The sequence below is a fragment of the Cebus imitator genome, unplaced genomic scaffold (assembly GCF_001604975.1).
Source record: "Cebus imitator isolate Cc_AM_T3 unplaced genomic scaffold, Cebus_imitator-1.0 Scaffold546, whole genome shotgun sequence".
Classification (NCBI taxonomy): Eukaryota; Metazoa; Chordata; class Mammalia; order Primates; family Cebidae; genus Cebus; species Cebus imitator.
Genome location: NW_016107861.1, coordinates 552,579 through 573,544, shown reverse-complemented (window position 1 = coordinate 573,544; position 20,966 = coordinate 552,579). Strand labels below are relative to the sequence as shown.

Genomic DNA, 20,966 nt, shown 5'->3' with positions numbered 1-20,966 from the left:
TGAGTAGCTGGGACTACAGGTGCACGCCACCACGCCCAGCTAATTTTTGTATTTTTAGTAGAGACGGGGTTTCACCATGTTGGCCAGGATGGTCTTGATCTCTTGACCTCGTGATCTGCCCTCCTCGGCCTCCCAAAGTACTGGGATTACAGGACTGAGCCACAGCGCCCGCCCAGCTGATTCTTATATAAGGGTATTAAAATGTCTGGGGAAGAAACTATGTTCTCACAGGGCAGTGATGGTTTTGTGACATATTGTTTAAGGTAGTTTTATCAAGTAAGAAAGTGCTTAATAAGTTATGTGGTTTCAGGAATGTGTGAGAAGAGTGATGGTAAAGAATAAAGCTCAGCATTATGGTGGTAAATGTCGCCAAATGTATTGCCTCCAACTTTCATGAGATTATGTGTATCTTTCTTTGTAACTATGAGTGACTATGAACCTGTCTTCTTGGTTTTGGGAGTGAGTCAGTTCTAATTTACCTTAGGCAGGGCAACTTAAGTTACTGATTCCAAAATACCTGTTCCCACCATTAGATGGTGCACACACTGTACTTATACACAAGTCTGCCTTCAAGTTTTAATTTCTGTTCCTTTATGAGCCAGGGGTGGCAGAATACAATCATTTTGAACCCACTTGATTCTAAGTAATTAGCTTGTACCAATAGCAGAAGAAATGTCTGTATTGACATATAATTTTAAAAAATGTGTTCAAGAGTATTCACATGGCTTTTAAAATAATTTGTACATTTTGCTTTATTAAAATCATAGCAAAAATGTTATAAGAAATAAATATGAACTCATTTTTGGATACAGGGTGGTTGGGTATTACTGCAAAATTGCCACCTCGGCCTGGAATTCATGGAGGAGTTGCTAGAGACGCTAATTACCACTGAAGCCAGTGATGATTCTTTCCGAGTATGGATCACTACGGAGCCCCACGATAGATTTCCAATTACATTGCTTCAGGTTTGTTACTAAATGTCTTTTCATTGAGAGTTATAGAAATAAAGATGGCATAATTGACACGTTGAAAGATGGGAACACAACAGGGCTTTTTGGTCCTGTAGAGTCTGGACTGCAAAATCTTATACTGTAATACTATAACTGTCAAAATCTTGACATCAAAGTTAGACTATAATAAATATTTCCAAGAAGAGCTCTAAGACTCGGTACCAATTTATTGAGTTTCAGCTCTGATCGATGTACTTAGTTTACACAGTGCTGGACTTTGCTCACACTTTATGTACCATAAGCATACTGTTTTCTGAAGTACAGATTGAGCATCCTAAATCTGATCATCAAAACCTGAAATGTTCCAAAATCTGAAACATTCTCAGTGCCAACATAATGCTCAAAGGAAATGCTCATATAATAATTTAATGCTAATATTCCAAAATCTGAAAAAAATCTGAAATCCAAAACACTTCTAGTCTCAAGCATTTCAGATAAAAGATACTCAGCCTAATATTGCGATTTCTATTTTATTCTTTATAGTAATTTACAGAAACAAAACAACCATTTTCTTTTCATGACAGACTTCTCTCAAATTCACTAATGAGCCACCCCAAGGTGTACGTGCAGGTTTGAAAAGGACATTTGCTGGAATTAATCAAGACCTTCTGGACATCAGCAATTTACCCATGTGGAAGCCGATGCTTTACACAGTAGCATTTTTACACTCCACTGTGCAGGTAACTACGAAAAGCAGTTTTCACAGTCAGGGGATGGCTGATGATGTGCTGTGGTCTCATTGGAGAGGCCTTCCAGGAAGCTGCTATCCATTGCCACTCTCTCTCCTTACTGTATTTTCCCTCATAGCCCTTTCCCCACCTGGCATGGTGTATATTTGTTTATTTATTTTGTGTGTGCCCCCTGCCCCAACCCCCAACCCTGACTATTGGAATGTAAAATTCTCCAGGGTGAAGACTGTCTGACTCTCCCACTGTCACAACCGCACACAGGGGATTGTCAGAGCCCAATAAATATTTGTAGAATGAGCAAATGGATTATAAAGATAGGAGCTTGGTTTTGAAAGTGCCTGTGCTGGCCAAGAATTTTATGTGAACCATCTCCTGTAACACTAACAACCACATTTCAAGATAGGATTATCACCATCCCAAAGATGTTAAGTGCTCTTTAAATGTGGTTGAGTAGGATTGGCTGAACTAGGGTTGGCTGGCTCTGACTTACGTATGTTGTGACTCTGTATTACCTGATAGTAAAAGTGGTGGTGATGTCGGAGGAGGAGAATGAACAGCAGCTCCTTGTCTTTCTTACGTCATTTGCTGCTTGCTTTTACAGTCTTAGTACTGATGTGGTAATTTAATAATTTTATGGTTACCAAGCAACTTGTCTGTTATGATTTTTAAAATTATTGTTAGTGTTTTGTTCTGCATCTGAATTTTATATTTTGTTCTGCAATTCAAAAACTATATACTTTCAATGCACTTGATTTATTCCTTTATTTCACAGAGAATTGAAGAGATTCCTTTAACCCCTTCCTGAATTTCTTTCTTCCATGAGGCTGGGATGAAGGACAAAATAAATCAGTTGGCATATCCCAGGAGTCATGCTTTTAGCTGTGCACAGTGATGTGCAGGACTTCACGTTACCTCTCCCTGGCCTATCCAAAGATGGAGGGGAACTCATTGCTCACCTGAGAAAATACTGTGTGCATTTACCCCGATTCATGATCCCTACCACTTTACTAGGTTCCTGGCTACCCAACAGAGAGGCCTGTGGTGTTTGTCTCCTAACCCTGAAAGAGTTAAAATCCAATTAAATGCTTTGCTGGTGGTTATCTTTACTAAGTTCCATTGTGGCCTTTGGATTGTCAATTACAGCTTTCAAGTCACTGGAGCCTATTTCATGCATTCTTATCTGGGGACTGTTCACTTTGCTAGACCTTATCACGCTGTAATGCAAATATTGCTTTAACTCTGTTATTTCATTCCCAATTTTATGATTCTGTTCCCAGTCGTGATGATTCAACTCTTCCACTATGCTTATCTTGGAGAGCTGGTTGGGGTATTTTCCATAGGGTTAATGTGGTGCCCTGTGTTTTTAGTGGCCATTATCCAAGTGCTAAAGGGAAGAAGAGCAACAGGACCATGGTCCAGTCATGGGGCTAAAGTGCCCTTGCACTTAACACCACATGTGTTTCGGTTAAAATGGAGAAAAAATATTTTCACTACTAGAGTGGTAAAGTTGCTAGTGGAGTGTCCAAGAATAAAAGGCTGAATGTTTCTCAAAATCAAATAATAGAGGGCTAGAAATAACACTTCACTGAGAGTCAGGAGGCCTGGACTTTCATGCTTGCTACGAAATCAGTTAGCTGGAATCAGTTGATCAAGTGACATCTCTCTCAGGTCCTCTGTTTTCCCATCTGCGCAGTTAGAGGCAGAAGTAGGTGAGCTTTGAAGGTTTTTTCAGTTTCTACAATTCTGTCATCCAGTTCTGTGATAATACAGTGAGTCTAGGTAATTCTTTTTCATCAGTTTCAGAAATGTTTACTGTGATATTTCCAAAATCTCCCAGGAATTTTAGAACTGTGTTTCAGAAATTTCACAGAAATGTTTGCTGTGATTTTGCCTAAATACGTTTTTTTTCCTTGGTTAGGATAGGGCCAGTTTGATAGACAAATCCAAAATTCTTTAGAGACTTGCTGTCTTGGGCCAGAAGCATTAACATCGCTTGGCACCTTGTTGGAGGTGGATCTCAGCTCCCGCCTCAGACTCTCCTGATCAGTCTGCATTGCTCCAAGACACCTATGTGATTTGTGTGCACCTGAACATCTGAGACTCAACTGCTACAGAAAGGGATGTTGTGGATTAGGTAGTTTGTGACTTAACGTTTCTTTGTCTTTCTAGTGATAAGAACCAAACATCTGATCTGTTAATTAATTAATTGAGTCCTCCAAATTAAAGCAGGTATCCCTTGTTTTAGACAAACATGTTATATGTACTTTTGTTCTTGCAGAGATTGAAAAAAGAAGCAGGCACAGACTCTGAAGCTCCAGAGGGGTTCATGCTGGAGTTCATTCCACATGACAATGCAGAACCCAGTAGTGAAACAGCCAACTCCCTGCCTGCTCTCCAGTAAAAAATGTAATTTCTCCCATTGAATCCTGGTTTGGGTGGCATTATGCCATCAGCTTACCCTGATTCATAGGCATGATATGTGGATTCTACTTCTGTTGTAGGGAACAAAATGAGCACCTCTCCTTTCCTGGGAGAAGGGGAAGTAGATTTGGCTGGTCAAGGTTAACTTGGGCAGAAGAGTGGTGGAGAAAGGTGTGGTTTGCTTTATTCTTGAGGTGGGAGCAGGCTATCCCAGGAGGAGGGTGCCCTGAGTGCTACCATGGGAACATGCATAGATGCACAAGGCAACTCTGCACTAAGCTCTGCTCCCCCTACACTCGCCCTCTCCTCCAGCAACTTACTACCCACATAGGGCACTGGCAGCTACCCTGAGAGGGGAAGTTTCTGCTGAAGCTCCCACCCCTGCTGCAGTCCAGTGATGTCTCTGCTTTTGCCAGTGGCCCTTCTGCCTTCCCCATGGGAGCCTTTTACTCCAAGGACCCTGGTGTGTGCCTGGGCTCAGTTTGGCTGCCACTCCCTGAGAACGGTTCAGCATCCTTTTGAAGATTACCTAGGAGGGAAGCTTCTCTCTGGCCTCAGTGTTCTGTCTCTACACTTTCCTGGGCACTTCAATATAGCATTGTTCTAGATTTCAGAGCAAGCCCACATTCACCCTTTGGGATTTTTTTATTGTTTTAGCACATTCTCCTCCAAAATCTTGGTCTTTGAAACTCAATCATTAAATTTTTAGCCACTTCCTAACAGCTCCTGCAGAAGATCAGGATAACATTCTATGGGTTATTTTTTTCCTATTGATTGTCAATGTGGCACTCTTTGAGATGTGCATTGGACCAAGTAAATGTCTTAATCAATGGTCTTCTCAGCCAATGCCTGGGCCCCAGGACATGACACTTCAGTCAGAATCCCTGGAAGGCCAAAAAGAAGGAGCTCAGGTTTTTTAAAAACTTCCAAGTGATCTTAATATGTAGCAAGAATTGAAAATGATGGCCAAACGGCCACAACCCTTAAGGGAAGAGTCTTAAATCATTTTTACATCCATTCCATAGTCTGGAGGTTTTTCTCCCTGTCACCTTTGTTTGTCCATATTGAACTGTATCTATCTTTCTGACTTTTCAAAGAGCATATATGTAACTCTGTGAGGTAAGGCATTCTTTTGTTTTTCATTTTCCTTTTATAACTAAATTTATTGATTAGGCTCTCTAAGGGCGTGTAGTGGCAGTTGCAAACTTGGTAATTTTATCATGGCTCTTAAAAATTATTTAGATATTAAATAAAAGGGGCCCTATCAACAGGGCCCAAGGAATCTCACTATTAGCAGTTATTCATTCAGAAAAGTGTTAATTCCCCTACATTTTGTTTTGTTTCTCAAGTTTCAGCCTTGATAAGCATTCCTTTCAAATTTATCAGTGTATATAAAGTTCTTGCTTTTGGGAGACATGATTGTAAAATTCTCCATTTAAATGTCTTTGAATAATTATGATAATATGATTCAGGTTTATCTTTTACACTCTGCCCATAGTGTTTCCCAGAGATTCTGGCTGTTTCTGTTAACTTTTTACCTAGAAAAGTTTCCCTTATGTTGTCTAGCGAGGCTTGTATTTTTCATTGTATATTAGCTCCAGTTATTGGTGTTAGTTAACTCCAGTTGTCTTGTTTTGAAGATATGAAATGATTCTGCAGGTCTTTGAGAACTGCTAAGGTAGACCTTACCATAAAATTGGAAATGGCTCTGACATCATTAAAATGATGACTCCATTGAACAACTTTTCATCAGTGTTCTAGGGACTTTTTCATGTTTCCAAGTTTTCCATATTTCTCTAGTAGTTCAGAGTTTTGTATATTTTGTGAAATAAAAATAAGAAACTGTATTAGTGAAATTAAGTGAGGAGTGGACTGGTTTTGCTAAAATCATCACTCACCAGCTTAATGATGTATAGTAACTCCCTTCTGTCGAATGATGCTTTAATACTCAAATCTGTCTGCACTCCATGCCTTGAAGCATGTGAACACTTAGTTGCTGCTACTCACTGGAGTTAGTCCTCTACTGCAGTAGAAACTTCTGTCTGCAGCCTTCGCCACGAGTCACAGGCTTTGTGTTCCTAGTTTTGCTCATGGCCTTTGCCAAGCCTGGAAGTCTCTTCTCTCTGTTTGCAAAGATCAGCTTCACTTCGTTCTTCCCAGAAGCCTCTGATTGAACGTCTCCTTCAGGCTTATCATCTATTGAATTTTTACAGTTAATTATATTCACTATCACATTGTTCTTTTCTTGTCTCTAAGTTTTATTTTTGCAACATATTAAAACTTCTTGAAAATGCATCCTTTTTAGTATTTTTTATTGTATTGCATAGGACTCACCCTATGGTTTCAAAAATGTTAAGTTGAAGAAGTTCAATATTCCAAGTAAGTCTAGCAAAACCCCTTGCTTTGGTCTTCCAAATGAGTTCTTAGGTTCTAGCTGTTTGAGTCTATCCTGTTAGTATTCCAAGGTGATTAAAAAAATATATCAAGGAGATGAAATGACTTTATTTGTGAAAGAAAAGGCACCTACTAAGATTTTGGGCTTTTCTTTTCCCAAGATGAGCTAATCAGTTTATAACCTTAGGGAATCAACTTAAAAAGTAAATGCTTTAAGTGAAAATTGGTAGTGAGAAATATAAACATGAAGCAAATCTTAGGATTAGGGCAATTTTCAAAACACATTTTAAGGAACAACCAAATTGCAATTGCTCAGTGCATATAAATAGGAGTTTTTCTCCACTGTCAATATTAGACAGATCAACAAGACGGAAAATTAACAAGGATATCCAGGACTTGAACTCAGATCTGGACCAAGCAGACCTAATAGACATCTACAGAAATCTCTACCCCAAATCCACAGAATATACATTCCTCTCAGCACCACATTGCACCTACTCTAAAATTGACCACATAATTGGAAGTAAATCACTCCTCAGCAAATGCAAAAGAACATAAATCATAACAAACAGTCTCTCAGACCACAGGGCAATCAAATTAGAACTCAGAATTAAGAAACTAACTCAGAACTTCACAGCCTCATGGAAACTGAACAACTGGCTCCTGAATGTCGACTGGATATACAATGAAATGAAGGCAGAAATAAAGATGTTTTTTGAAACCAACGAGAAAGAAGACACAACATACCAGAATCTCTGGGACACATTTAAAGCAGTGTCTAGAGGGAAATTTATAGCAATAAATGCCCACATGAGAAGCGAGGAAAGATCTAAAATGGACACCCTATCATCAAAATTGAAAGAGCTAGAGGAGCAAGATCAAAAAAACTCAAAAGCTAGCAGAAGACAAGAAATAACTAAGAACAGAGCAGAACTGAAGGAGATAGAGACACAAAAAAAACCTTCAAAAAATCAATAAATCCAGGAGCTGTTTTTTTTTTTTTACTGCATTTTAGGTTTTGGGGTACATGTGAAGAACATGCAAGATTCTTGCATAGGTACACACGTGGCAGTGTGATTTGCTGCATTCCTCCCCTTCACCTATATCTGGCATTTCTCCCCATGCTATCTCTCCCCAACTCCCTACACCCCTCTGTCCCTCCCCTATTTCCCCCCAACAGACCTCAGTGTGTAGTGCTCCCCTCCCTGTGTCCATGTGTTCTTATTGTTCAACACCCACCTATGAGTGAGAACATGCGGTGTTTGATTTTCTGCTCTTGTGTCTGTTTGCTGAGAATGATGGTTTCCAGGTTTATCCATTTCCCTACAAAGGACACGAACTCATCATTTTTGATGGCTGCATAATATTCCATGGTGTATATGTGCCACATTTTCCCTGAGGAGCTGGTTTTTTGAAAAAATCAGCAAAATGACAGACTGCTAGCCAGATTAATGAAAAAGAAAAGGGAGAAGAATCAAATAGATAAAATAAAAAACTATAAAGGGGATATCACCACTGATTCCACAGAAATACAAACTACAATTGGAGGTTACTACAAACAACTCTATGCATATAAACCAGTAAACCTGGAAGAAATGGATAAATTCCTGGAAACTTGTATACTCCCAAGCTTAAACCATGAAGAAGTTGAAATCTTGAATAGACCAATAACAAGGACTGAAGTTGAGGCAGCAATTAATAGCCTACTAACCAAAAAAAGTCCAGGTCCAGATGGATTCACAGCTGAATTCTACCAGACATACAAAAAGGAGCTGGTACTATTCCTTCTGAAACCATTCCAAACAATCCAAAAAGAGGGAATCCTTCCCAAATCATTTTATGAGACCAACATCATCCTGATACCAAAATCTGGCAGAGACTCAACAAAAAAAGAACACTTCGGGCCAATATCCATGATGAACACAGATGCAAAAATCTTCAATAAAATACTGGCAAACTGGTTGCAACAGCACATCAAAAAGCTTAACCATCATGATCAAGTAGGCTTCATTCCAGAAATGAAAGGCTGGTTCAACATACACAAGTCAATAAATGTAATCCACCACACAAAGCGAACCAAAGACAAAAACCACATGATTATCTCAATAGATGCAGAGAAGGCCTTCGACAAAATTCAACAGCCTTTATGATAAAAACTCTCAATAAACTAGATATCAAAGGAACATATCTCAAAGCAATAAAAGCTTTTTATGACAAACCTACAGCCAATATCATACTGAATGGGCATAAACTGAAAGCATTCCCTTTGAAATCTGGCACTAGACAAGGATGCCCTCTCTCACCACTCCTGTTCAATATAGTATTGGAAGTTCTAGCCAGAGCAATTAGGCAAGAAAAAAAAAATAAAGGGTATTCAATTAGGAAAGCAGGAAGTCAAATTGTCTCTATTTGCAGACGACATGATTGTATATCTAGAAGACCCCATTGTCTCAGCCCAAAATCTCCTGAAACTGATAAGCAAGTTCAGCAAAGTCTCAGGATACAAAATCAATGTACAGAAATCACAAGCATTCCTATATACCAATAACAGACTTAAGGACAGCCAAATCAAGAACAAACTGCCATTCACAATTGCTACAAAGAGAATGAAATACCTAGGAATACAACTAACAAGGAATGTAAAGGACCTCTTCAGGGAGAACTACAAACCACTGCTCAATGAAATAAGAGAGGACACAAACAGATGGAGAAACATTCCATGCTCATGGTTAGGAAGAATCAATATTGTAAAAATGTCCATACTGCCCAAAGTAATTTACAGATTCAACACTATCCCCATCAAGCTACCAATGACCTTCTTCACGGAACTGGAAAAAAACCACCTTAAACTTCATATGGAACCAAAAGAGAACCCACATAGCCAAGTCAATTCTAAGCAAAAAGAACAAAGCTGGAGGCATCACACTACTGGACTTCAAACTATACTTCAAGGCTACAGTAATCATAACAGCATGGTACTGAGACCAAAACAAAGATATAGACCAATGGAACAGAACAGAGGCTCTGGAGGGGTACCACACATCTACCACATCTACAACCATCTGATCTTTGACAAACCTGACAAAAACAAGCAATGGGGAAAGGATCTCTGTTTAATAAATGGTGTTGGGAAAACTGGTTAGCAATGTGCAGAAGGCAGAAACTGGACCCCTTCCTGACACCTTACACTAAAATTAACTCCAGATGGATTAAAGACTTAAACATAAGACCTAACAGCATAAAAACCCTAGATGAAAACCTAGGCAAAACCATTCAGGACATAAGCATAGGCAAGGACTCCATGACTAAAACACCAAAAGCATTGGCAACAAAAGCCAAAATAGACAAATGGGACCTAATTAAACTTCAGAGCTTCTGTACAGCAAAAGAAACAATCATTAGAGTGAACCAGCAACCAACAGAATGGGAAAAATTTTTTGCAATCTACCCATCTGACAAAGGGCTAATATCCAGAATCTACAAAGAACCAAAACAGATTTACAAGAAAAAAAACAAACAAACCCATCCAAAAGTGGGCGAAGGATATGAACAGACACTTTTCTAAAGAAGACATATATATATATATATATATATATATATAAAATAAATAAAAAAATAAAAATAAAAACATAAAAATGTTTAAAAAAAGACATATATGAGGCCAACAAACATATGAAAAAATGCTCATCATCACTGATTATTAGAGAAATGTAAATCAAAAACTGCATTGAGATACCACCTCATGCCAGTTAGAATGGCAATCATTAAAAAACCTGGAGACAGATGCTGGAGAGGATGTGGAGAAATAGGAACACTTTTACACTGTTGGTGGGAGCGTAAACTAGTTCAACCATTGTGGAAGACAGTATGTGGTGCTTCCTCAAGGACCTAGAAATAGAAATTGCATTTGAGCCAGCAATCCCATTATTGAGTATATATCCAAAGGATTACAAATCATTCTATTATAAAGACGCATGCACACATATGTTCATTGTGGCACTGTTTACAATAGCAAAGACCTGGAACCAACCCAAATGCCCATCGATGGTAGACTGGGCAAGGAAAATGTGGTACATATACACCATGGAATATTATGCAGCCATAAAAAATGATGAGTTTGTGTCCTTTGTAGGGACATGGATGAACCTGGAAACCATAATTCTCAGCAAACTGACACAAGAGCAGAAGATCAAACACTGCATGTTCTCACTCATAGGTGGGTGATGAACAATGGGAACACATGGACACAGGAAGGGGAGCATCACACACTGGGGTCTGTTGGTAGGGCAAGGAAGGGACAGTGAGTGGATGGGGAGGTCGGGGAAGGATAACATGGGGAGAAATGCCAGATGTAGGTGATAGGGGGATGGAAGCAGCAAACCACATTGCCATGTGTGTACCTATGCAACAGTCCTGCATAATCTGCACATGTACCCCAGAACCTAAAGTACAATAAAAAATAAAAATAAAAATAATAAATAGGAGTGTTTCCATGGAACCAATTTGATCAGCTTTAGTAATTGGAGTTATTTTTCATTCAGTCATCCATCTAACTGAACATTATAATTTAAAAATTAAGTCAAACACATAGGCAAAACTCATGGTGTAAATTTTGATCCTCTTTTTCAAAAATGGGAAAGCATTCACATTTCACTAATAAGTGATTAGCATTCTTCTCTTCAAAGTCCTCAAGATGGAAGAAATTCCAGGAACTAAAAGGGTTAGCTATGTGAATCTTCATGTTAATATCCCACAACCCTCTCAACCCACCCTTGCTCCTAGAATAATCTGGAAGAGGCTCACCCGAATGTTTCTGAGGTCCTCTTCAGAAATTCCAAACCCTGGGTCAGCCTCAGCATTGATCTGTTACAGAGGAAGAGTTCCTTTTGCTGTGGTAATAATCAACCAGTGTTTATAAGGCAAACATGATTCTTTCCCCCAAGGTGCAAAAGGGGAGACAAAAATAAAAGACATGTTTTTCACTGTCAAGGCTCAAAATCTGGTTACAGGACCAAATATTTCAATATGAAACATTTAAAAAGAAAGCACGCACACACACACACACACACACACACACACACACACACACACACACAACCAAGGCAACGTGGATGCTGGGAGTAGGAAGCAGAAAGAGGTCAAGAGAAGCAGTGTTAGGGAACAAGGCTCCCACCCTTGTGCCTGGGACAACACAGTCTCTCCTCCCTTCAAGGCTGTGGCCTCTGCTCCTCCTCACCTCCTCTAAGTACAAGGTGGAAGATGGTTTGTCACAGCTCCTGAGTTTACAAGTTTTCCTAGTATAAGCCCCAGATAGCAATTACAAACCCTAAGTCCAAATTCCTGGGAGAAGGAATCTGGTCAGTTCCTTTTGGGCTGGCTGTCGACCTTAGATCAAATTAGCTAAGTGATAGGAGTGGGTGTCACATAGTAAAAATCTCTAATGCCTGACAACCTAAACGAAAGAAGCTTAGGTCTAGAAGTAACAGTAGTACTTTATGATTTAAGAACTACTCCTATTATTATTATTATTGCCCTTAGTCTGATTTCCCAAGGTCAGAATATCTAGACCCAAATTAATGTGAATAATTTACTAAATACTTTTAAAACATACCCTGAAACTCAGTAATTAAAACTTTTGAATTTTCTGAATTCCTTCTCTGACCTATTCATGAACGTGTCTAAGCAAAAATTTATTTAGATTTTTTTTAAATGGTGGGATTATTTAGGATCTGAAGCGTGGAACAGCTGCAGCAAGAAAGATTGAAATGGCTCGTGAAAATGGCAGTGTGTGTGTGTGTGTGTGTGTGTGTGTGTGTGTTGAGTTGAGGAAGGCAGAAAAGAAAAAGAAAAGTTACTATATATTTAGAGGTAAAAAAGTAGAATTAAACATTCCCATAGAAGGGATTCTGCTCTCCACATGGGTCCTCACCTTATGCACTAGAATTAGGTTCTAGGAACTAATCTAATACATCATTGGACCCTCGTTACAGACTGTTTATGTGTTGGGGTAGGAAAAGCTGGTGGCATGGAAACATTTGGACTCATCTATGTGGTTTGTTGGATGATCAGTTCTTGGATCTATCAGGTCTAATACTTGCCATACTTTTAAAATGCTCTCCGGAATATCAAAGCAATTGAATCATTTGCTCTGAGTCCAGTTTGATTATTTATGAATGATTTGGCAATTGTAAATAGCCACTATTTCATAGGAGTCTCTTAGGCCCTCTTTAAGTAGAGGGAAACAAATGAAGGTCATGTGAAAGTTTCAAGACAGAAATTTTTAGTTTTCAAAATCTGAAATGGCAAGATTGCAAAGTGAAGCCATCATGGAATTGAAGTGCTCTAGAGAGAGGTTTAGGTAACCCAACTGAAAAAAATCAAACCCTTGCATTTGACGTTTCAAACTTTCAAGAGTCCAGTGTAGAATAACAGTTTATTCAACAGGTATTTGTTGAGCATCTACTGCATTTTTTTGAGTTGTCAGTCTCCTGGACTTTTTTTTAAACCCAAAGACTTTAACTTGGTAAAGCTTTGGAGATTTGTTTCTATAAACCATTTAGCTATAGAGCCATGAAGTAATATTTCTAATATGGCTATATGCCACATAACATTTCAGTCAATATGGTGGTGGTCCTATAAAACTGTAATGTATTTTTACTGCATCTTTTCTGTGGTTATGTATGTTTAGATACAAATACCTACCATTGTTTTACAGTTGCCTACAATATTCAGTATAGTAACATGCTGCACAGGTTTGTAGCCTGGGAGCTAATAGGCTAGATCATGTAGCCTACGTGTGTATAGGCTGCGCTGTTTAGGTTTGTGTAAGTGCCCTCTAAGATGTTTGCATAATGAAATTGTTTAATGATTTCTCAGGAGGTAAGCCCATCATTAAGCAACATGATTGTATATCCAAAATTGTATATACTAGTCTTTTAAACTAATGTCAATTTATTTTGATAATATAGCCTTAATTTTATTATATTTTGATAGTAATAAAAATGTAATCAGGTACGTAAAATTTTTAAACTCAAAAGTTATTATTTTTTTTTTTGGTGTTTTTAAGGAGCGACGAAAGTTTGGCCCCTTAGGATGGAATATTCCGTACGAATTCAATTCTGCTGACTTTTCAGCCAGTGTTCAGTTTATTCAGAATCACCTTGATGAATGCGATATTAAAAAAGTGAGTGAAATTGGGCCTTTTTTCCTATTTTTATTGCCCTTCTTAAATCAGGGTTCTACGGTCATTTTAAGTTCATGATATGGTGTGAATTTGCTGAGCCCCAGGGACCCCCCTTTGAAGGCACTTCTTGTTCTAATCAGGTACCTGCTGGTGCAGCCTGTCCCTGCCCCCAGTACTCACATACCACGGAAGCTAAACTGTCCGTGATGAGACTCAGTGTGTTGCAAAATACCGCAGCCTTCCTCACCTTACACTCAGGGGCCATGGTGCACTTCTGGAGAAGGTGTGCCTTAGGCCAAGCTTCTCCTCACTGGTCCTACTCTTGCCTCCTCAGGAGTGAAGATGGTATCTGCCAGCCTGCAGGAAAGTTCTTTTTCATCTTAAGTCGCTTCTTAACTGCTCAGCTTATGCATAAGAATAACAATACTTTCTAGAAATGGTCACTAATCATCATATGACACTTTGCAGTTTTCAAAGTTCTCATATATACAGGATCTCATTTTTATCTTCACAACTCTGTGAGAGTAATAAAAAAAAGGAATTACTATTTGTTTATGTATTACCCATTTTATTGATGAGGTAACAGACAAGAGAGACTAAGAGACTTCCTCAAGGTCACAGAGCAAAGAATGTAAACTCTGTTGTCCTTTCACACATATAAAGGGTTGGAAGTTAATAAGCCTTGTTAATGAGCCTCAGATCCTGTTTTCTTATCTGTAAAATGGCCATTGTTTCTGTGAGGAACAAATGAGTTAGTGTTTGTGGAAGCATAGTGCACAATGCATAATAAGGGTTCATTAAATATGACTCTCTACTGTCTGGTCTTCCTTCCCAGAGTAGGGCTTTAAGGTAATTAGAGATTCTGCAACCTCAGTGTGGGGATGGTAAGCCATGATGAGTGTTTACTCTAGAACCAAACTATCATTTTTCCTTGAAATGACAAAGGGATATTAAATTAAAAGCATGGCAGTCGGATGAAAAGTTATATTCTATGTATTCATATTCTGTGGTCAGTTATCGTTTTGGTACATACAAATAATATTTACCTTGAAATAGTTGCTTTGAAAGGAAACCAGCTGAAAAATAAAATTTTAGCCAAGAAAAAGTAAACAAAAAGCAAAGATCCTTCTTTCTCCTATCCCAAATGTATCAAGGGTTTAAAAAAAGAAAACTACTAATATCTGTAATATATTGCTAGTTCACAAATTGCTATAGAAATGAATATTTTGATGTAGTTTTAGCACACAGAATGAGATTCAGAGGATGGCAGAGAATTACATTGTAGAAAAATCTTGTGGATAAATAATTTTCTTGTTGTTCTCTTAATGATTCCAGAAAATATATTACTAAGAAAGCGTATTAAAGCAATGATTACTTGAGTTTCCTTCTTTCTTCACTAAACACCACTTTTCCCCTCTGTAACAGCTTGGCATTACTACAATGAGTATTATAGGTAATTATATCCCCAGAGTGAAAAATAGTCTTTTTTCCCTATTTTAAATAATACATGTACAATATCCTTACCAGTGTTTAGTATTGTAGATTTTCTCTTGGTGAACAAACTGTGGTGGTTCCAGCCATGTAATAGTGAAAGTGTTATTAATATAAAATGATGAATAATTTTAAATGCGAGTCTAGTGAGTGCTTCCTTTTCCAGACCTTTCCTCTAGGGAAAGACCTGAAATGTTTATAATGATGTTTTTGGGTTGACAATGAATAATACTTTTTTACTTTTAATAAAGGGCGTATCATGGAATACGGTTCGGTACATGATCGGAGAAGTACAATATGGAGGCAGAGTGACAGATGACTTTGATAAACGTCTGCTTAATTGCTTTGCCAGAGTAAGTCAATTTAGAAAAAATAAAGGTTGGAAACACATTTCACTGTGTTTTCCAATTTTGTTGTTTGTACTAGGTCTGCGAAACTTAAGCATACAGCAGAGCTGCTGCAAAGAATTAGCCAAGAAACAAACACATGTGTGCGCATGCACACACACACGCACACACGCAAACACACACACACAAAACAACCAGCAATCACTTGTGGTGCAGAGCAGAGCAATGGTCAGTTCTCGTTGGTCTAGAACTCCTTTCCCGTATAGATGAAACTGCTAGTGCCCAGGGCTTCTCCCCCACCTCCCCTCCTCCATATTCCCCATTCCTGTGCACCTCACTTGTGAGGAGACACTGGCCATCATTTCTATGCCTCTTCCTCTGAGTGAAGGCCTCATTGTGACTTCAAGCCCCCAAATAAGTGATTGGGAGATTAATCATAATTTGAGTTTTCTCATCTCTTCTATTAGATTGGACAACTGAAAATTGAGGAAGTGTTTGCTTTTTCTCTGTGCCAAGTGAAATCCACATATAACCTGCTGATAAACATTTTCTAGAGAAAATTATTTCTTAGCAATTGTGGCTTTCACATCAAGGATGAATATAATAAATAACACCTACCAGACTCAAACTCTTCTTAAAATTTTTTACATTTTAGAGAAATAATAGACAACACACGACTGGAAAAAAATCAGATGTATTTTATGGTTATTAAATTCTTTATGTTGGGACCTGTACCGGTAATTCTCTGCTTAAATGATCTTTTTTTCTTGATAAAATTAAAGCCTCAACAACAAAGCACAAGCTTTGGGAGTATTTCGATAAGCTGGGGGTTGACCAGAAAACTGAGTTTTAACCTTTACATGTTCTAGCAAGTATTTCTTTAAGCTATATATGGAGAACTGTGGAAAATAATAAGTGTGGTAAGGATGTGTGGAGGTAGGAGCCCTGCTGCTGGGAGGTCAAATGGACACAGACCTCCTGGAAAGCAGTCCAGTAATACTGACACTAGGTATCCCAGGTAGGTATATCCCAGGACATTTCTTTCTAGAAATGTCCTGGGATATACCTACCTGGGATACCTAGTTTGTACAAATGGACATGTACAAAAATATTCATGGCAGCATTGTATATGGAGCTGAAGCCAAGCATCATAGATTGTCTTCCTGGAAACAGAGGTGGTGATTTGCATCAAGTGCCTCCTCCCGTCCCTTCCTCCCAGACATGACCTTGGCTGAGGCAGCTCCCTCCCGCTAGGGCAGTTCCTGGGGAGGGACAATGCCGTAAGCCCACAGTAGCCAATACTCCAGACAGCAGAGAGAGTGAGTACCTGCTCCTGAATGAGGATTAGGTGGGACATCACAGCATTCACTACGAAAACCTAAGACTCCTAAGAGAATAGGTAAGATGTGGTGGGTGAGCACCATGGCACACTATTGCTCACCCCGTGGGGTGCAGCCTGGTGGTCATAGTCATATTAAGTGTGTGATATGACTATCTTCTGAACCAGAATCCTCCTCCTGAGTATATGTCCCAGAGAAATTCTCAGAATGTACAAAGAGATTATTCATAGCATTGTTGGTGGTAGTGGGAAGTTGAAGGCAACTTAGGTATCCATCATGGGGAAATAGAGAAGTTACCTATTGTAGAGGTCTATGGTGGTTTACAATGCAGCAGTTAGAAGGATTGTCATCTATATGACATTATGCATAGATCTTACAAATAGTGGTGAATGTAGAGCTTTAAAAAAAATAAAATGACATCTGTCAAGGAATATATGCCTAGTTCACAAGGATTAAATACATGTTCAAGGGCATATATCAAGTACACTTAAATAGATGCCCTCAGAGGGAAAAGGAGACAGTGAGTGGATATCAGAACAGAATGGGGGTAAACTTAAAATAAAAGGGGCCTTGGCCGTGTGCAGTGGCTCACACCTATAATTCCAGCACTTTGGGAGGCCAAGGAGGGTGGATCACGAGGTCAAGAGATCGAGACCATTCTGGTCAACATGGTGAAACCTTGTCTCTAACTAAAAAAAAAAAATACAAAAATAAGCTGGGCATGGTGGCATGTGCCTGTAGTCCCAGCTACTCAGGAGGCTGAGGCAGGAGAATTGCTTGAACCCAGGAGGCAGAGGTTGTGGTGAGCCGAGATTGCACCATTGCACTCCAGCCTGGGCAACAAGAGCGAAACTCTGTCTCAAAAAATAAATAAATAAATAAATAAACAATAAAAAATAAAAGGGGCCTAGATTCGTAAACCTAATAAACTCAGGAGTATGAGAAACTCATCTCTGTATTTGAGATTCAAAGGAGAAAAGAACAATGTGTTAATAAGTATACTTTGTTAGAATAATTGTAAAAGTACCTAAAATTGGAGTTTTAGCAGCGGAGTCTAAGATGTGGTTAGCTTCAGAATTAGTTCATCAGTAGAATGCTGATGGGATCGAGTGCATGGGTGAAAGAAGAGGGGAGTCAGGGTCACCCCTCGTTTTGACTGAAGCCACTGGATGCAAAATAGGACCATATAGAGAAGAGGAAGGACTGCAGCAGAAATGAGTTTTAGTGGCTAGGGCTGGAAATTAAGAGTTCAGTTTTGATCACATAACATTTGAGATTTCTATTAGACATCCAAATCAAGTTGTCTAAGACTGTAACTGCCTTGAGTGCAGGGACTTTGTCTTGTTACATCAGTGCCAAACTGAGCACCAGAAACAGAGCCCAACACTTGTCAGTGCTCAATAAATATTTGTTGAATAAAAGAACAAATGCATGAATGCAGGTGAACAAGGCAGCTGGATTTACAGATTCGGAGGTCCTGGTGGAGCTCAAGCATGGATATAAGGATCTGGAATTCTTCAGCATGTAGATAGTGACAACAGAAAGTTGTTGTGTTGGTCCAGAGCCTCCAGGGAGATGCCTGAGCCAGGAGCATGGGGAGGGGGAGGAAGAAGTGCAGCTCTCAGCCTGCTCCACCTTCAAGATATCAAACAGGGGGATTCCCCTCTCTGACCTCTCTCCTGCCTTTCTTCCTCTTCTACTTCTTCCCTATACCCTGACATTTGGCATTTCGGACAACAGAGGACTAGTTAGCTGACCACAACCCCCTCCTAGAAGCCCAAGATTCTCTGTCCTCTGGGCCTGGGTTCTGCAGACTTCCTGATCTAAAAGCACAGGGTTCCATATTCAGGCCCCAGTTCACTGGGGCTGTTGCCAAGGAACAGCAGCTCTCTCCCCACCTGAGTTATGTTACTCCCTTCTATCATCTGATTCTGGTTTCTCTGGACTCCATTCTCAGCAACTGGTGCCTGAAGTCAAAAGTTCATCTTACCATTTTTCCATTCATTTGCCCCTGAGCAGCTTCCGTGGGCTCATTTCCTCCCTATCTCAGGACTTCCCAAAGAGTAGCACAACGGTCAGTAGATTCAATTCTGTGACTGTCGGCACCCCACTTCCTTATCCCACTGAATCTTCTCTTTGCCCTACATCGTCTCCAGCCTCCTGTCTCACTTGTTGCTTTCCCTCACTCATTTCTCTGTCTAGCTTGGACCTGTTGCAGATGGTAGTCAAAAACCGGAGGTGAGTTTGGATCTTTGGCCCTAAGGACATGAGCTTACCACATGAACCTGGCTGCAGCAACCCTCTCGAGAAAGGCTGCACAAAAGCCCCACAGCCCCCACACCCTGCCTTCACCTATTTGATCTCATCTTCAGCCCTAGGCTTGCCTTCTGGCCAGCTACCTGCCTGCACTGCCTCCATTTTATCCCAGCCATGTAATCCAGAGTTGCCCATGGGAGAAGCAGTTCCACTGTAAACTCGGGTCTGCACATGGCATCCTCTGTCCTTCTGACTTTCAATTTAGGGCTTGTCTTTGAACCTTGTTTTCTCTGTTCTCAGCATCTTACAGAGTCTCTCTGCCAAAACCAACAATTGCAGAACTATATTGGGTGTTCGTGGAGGATGACAGCTCACAGAGTAGTTCCATGTAGATTTCATATTTTGACTTTGCCCCAAAATAGCCTCCAAATTTGGTGAAACTCAGCTATTTATGTATATATAAAGTGCTGGGAAAACAGGAAGAAACTTCATTTTGCTTTTACACATACATGTCATCTGGCAACACAAAATTCAGTGTGGTCATTTGCTGTCTGTGTGTTGTGGACCCATGGCCCTTGTCCCCTTAGGGTGTCTTCCTGCAATTTAAGTCATCCACATCGTGAAAAATCTAATACTTCTAAGTAATGACCATGCTCATAACACTGTTCTCTTTAATAACTTTCAACTACTCTCCATTTCTTGAATTAATCACCAGTCCTCACCCTGACATCAACAGTCATCCATGATATGACCTCACCTCACCTCACCTTTCCTGTCCTATCTCTTATGACTACCTTGTGTCCACCCTATAGTTTATTATTCCCTTAACTTGCTTCTCATTTTTGCATCAGTTGTTCTATACCTTTGCTTATGTGGCCTCCCCATTCCAAGTTGTCCTGTCAAAATTTTCTCCTTCAAGGTTTACCTCCTTATCTCCAAAAATCAACTCCTTGAGAAGGCCTCATCTGACATCCGCCTGGCTGTTCTTTGTTCCTGCCATAAACCTCCTTAGTATTTTGCTTATTTTTATTTCCTTCTGGCTCTTGCCTTAGTGCACTTTGTATTGTGATTATTAAGTAAATGACTTATCCCTCCACTGGGTTACAAACTCCTTGAAAGAAAGGACTGTTTGTCTCTTATCTTTGCATTCTGTTCTGGTGCTAAGCTCAGCCTGCTCATGCATAGGAGATGAATAGGGTAAAACAGAGAGAGAATCAGTACACAGGGTATTTCAGGGCAATCCCTGGATCTAAAAAGAGCTGGAAGAAGGAGGTACGGGGAAGGTACTAGAGAACATGTGACCAACCAGGGTAAGGCACTGTCCCTCTTTCACGTCAAATGCTCCTAGTCATTCAGACATCACGCCTGCATTTCCACTCTTCCTGTCTTACTATTATTTCCTTCCCCACTGGGGGAAGGAAAATTGCTTTGCCTCAAATCTGGCTCATAGGCATTTAGCATCATTTTTTTTTCGTTTCTCAGAGTAAATCTATTCACACCAACCATATATTTGTTCTCTCACTGTTTTGTCAAAGATAATCAATTCATATGGAATAAGAAAGGGATGTCTTAAGGCGAACAGCAAGGCAGTTGAATACATTTACTTCTTGTGGACAGGGACATAATTAGCAAAGGAAGCTCTTTAACTCAGGGTGGGAGGGGAGATGCTAGCATGGATTTCTCCTGGCCATGTGCTGGTGCTCAGTGCTGTGTGAGTGAAACTGTTCACAAGCACAGCCTCCTGGTATGAGCCCCACATGGGGGAGAAGTGGGCTGATGAAAATGCTCAGATACTCTCTTGTGTGGGTGGGTATTGCCTCACAGACTTTGTGGTA

The 20,966-nt window shown here is 39.7% G+C and overlaps 1 protein-coding gene across 1 annotated transcript in view; it reads left to right on the top strand.

Annotated features, from left to right (window-relative positions):
* The window catches only part of DNAH8 (dynein axonemal heavy chain 8), a 327,601-nt gene that overhangs the window by 263,357 nt on the left and 43,278 nt on the right, over window positions 1-20,966 (top strand). Inside the window, exons 84-87 of the mRNA XM_017515278.1 lie at window positions 813-965; window positions 1,535-1,690; window positions 13,581-13,697; window positions 15,440-15,541. Of these exons, the coding sequence (XP_017370767.1) occupies window positions 813-965; window positions 1,535-1,690; window positions 13,581-13,697; window positions 15,440-15,541 (528 nt within the window). The remainder of the gene's footprint in view (window positions 1-812; window positions 966-1,534; window positions 1,691-13,580; window positions 13,698-15,439; window positions 15,542-20,966) is intronic.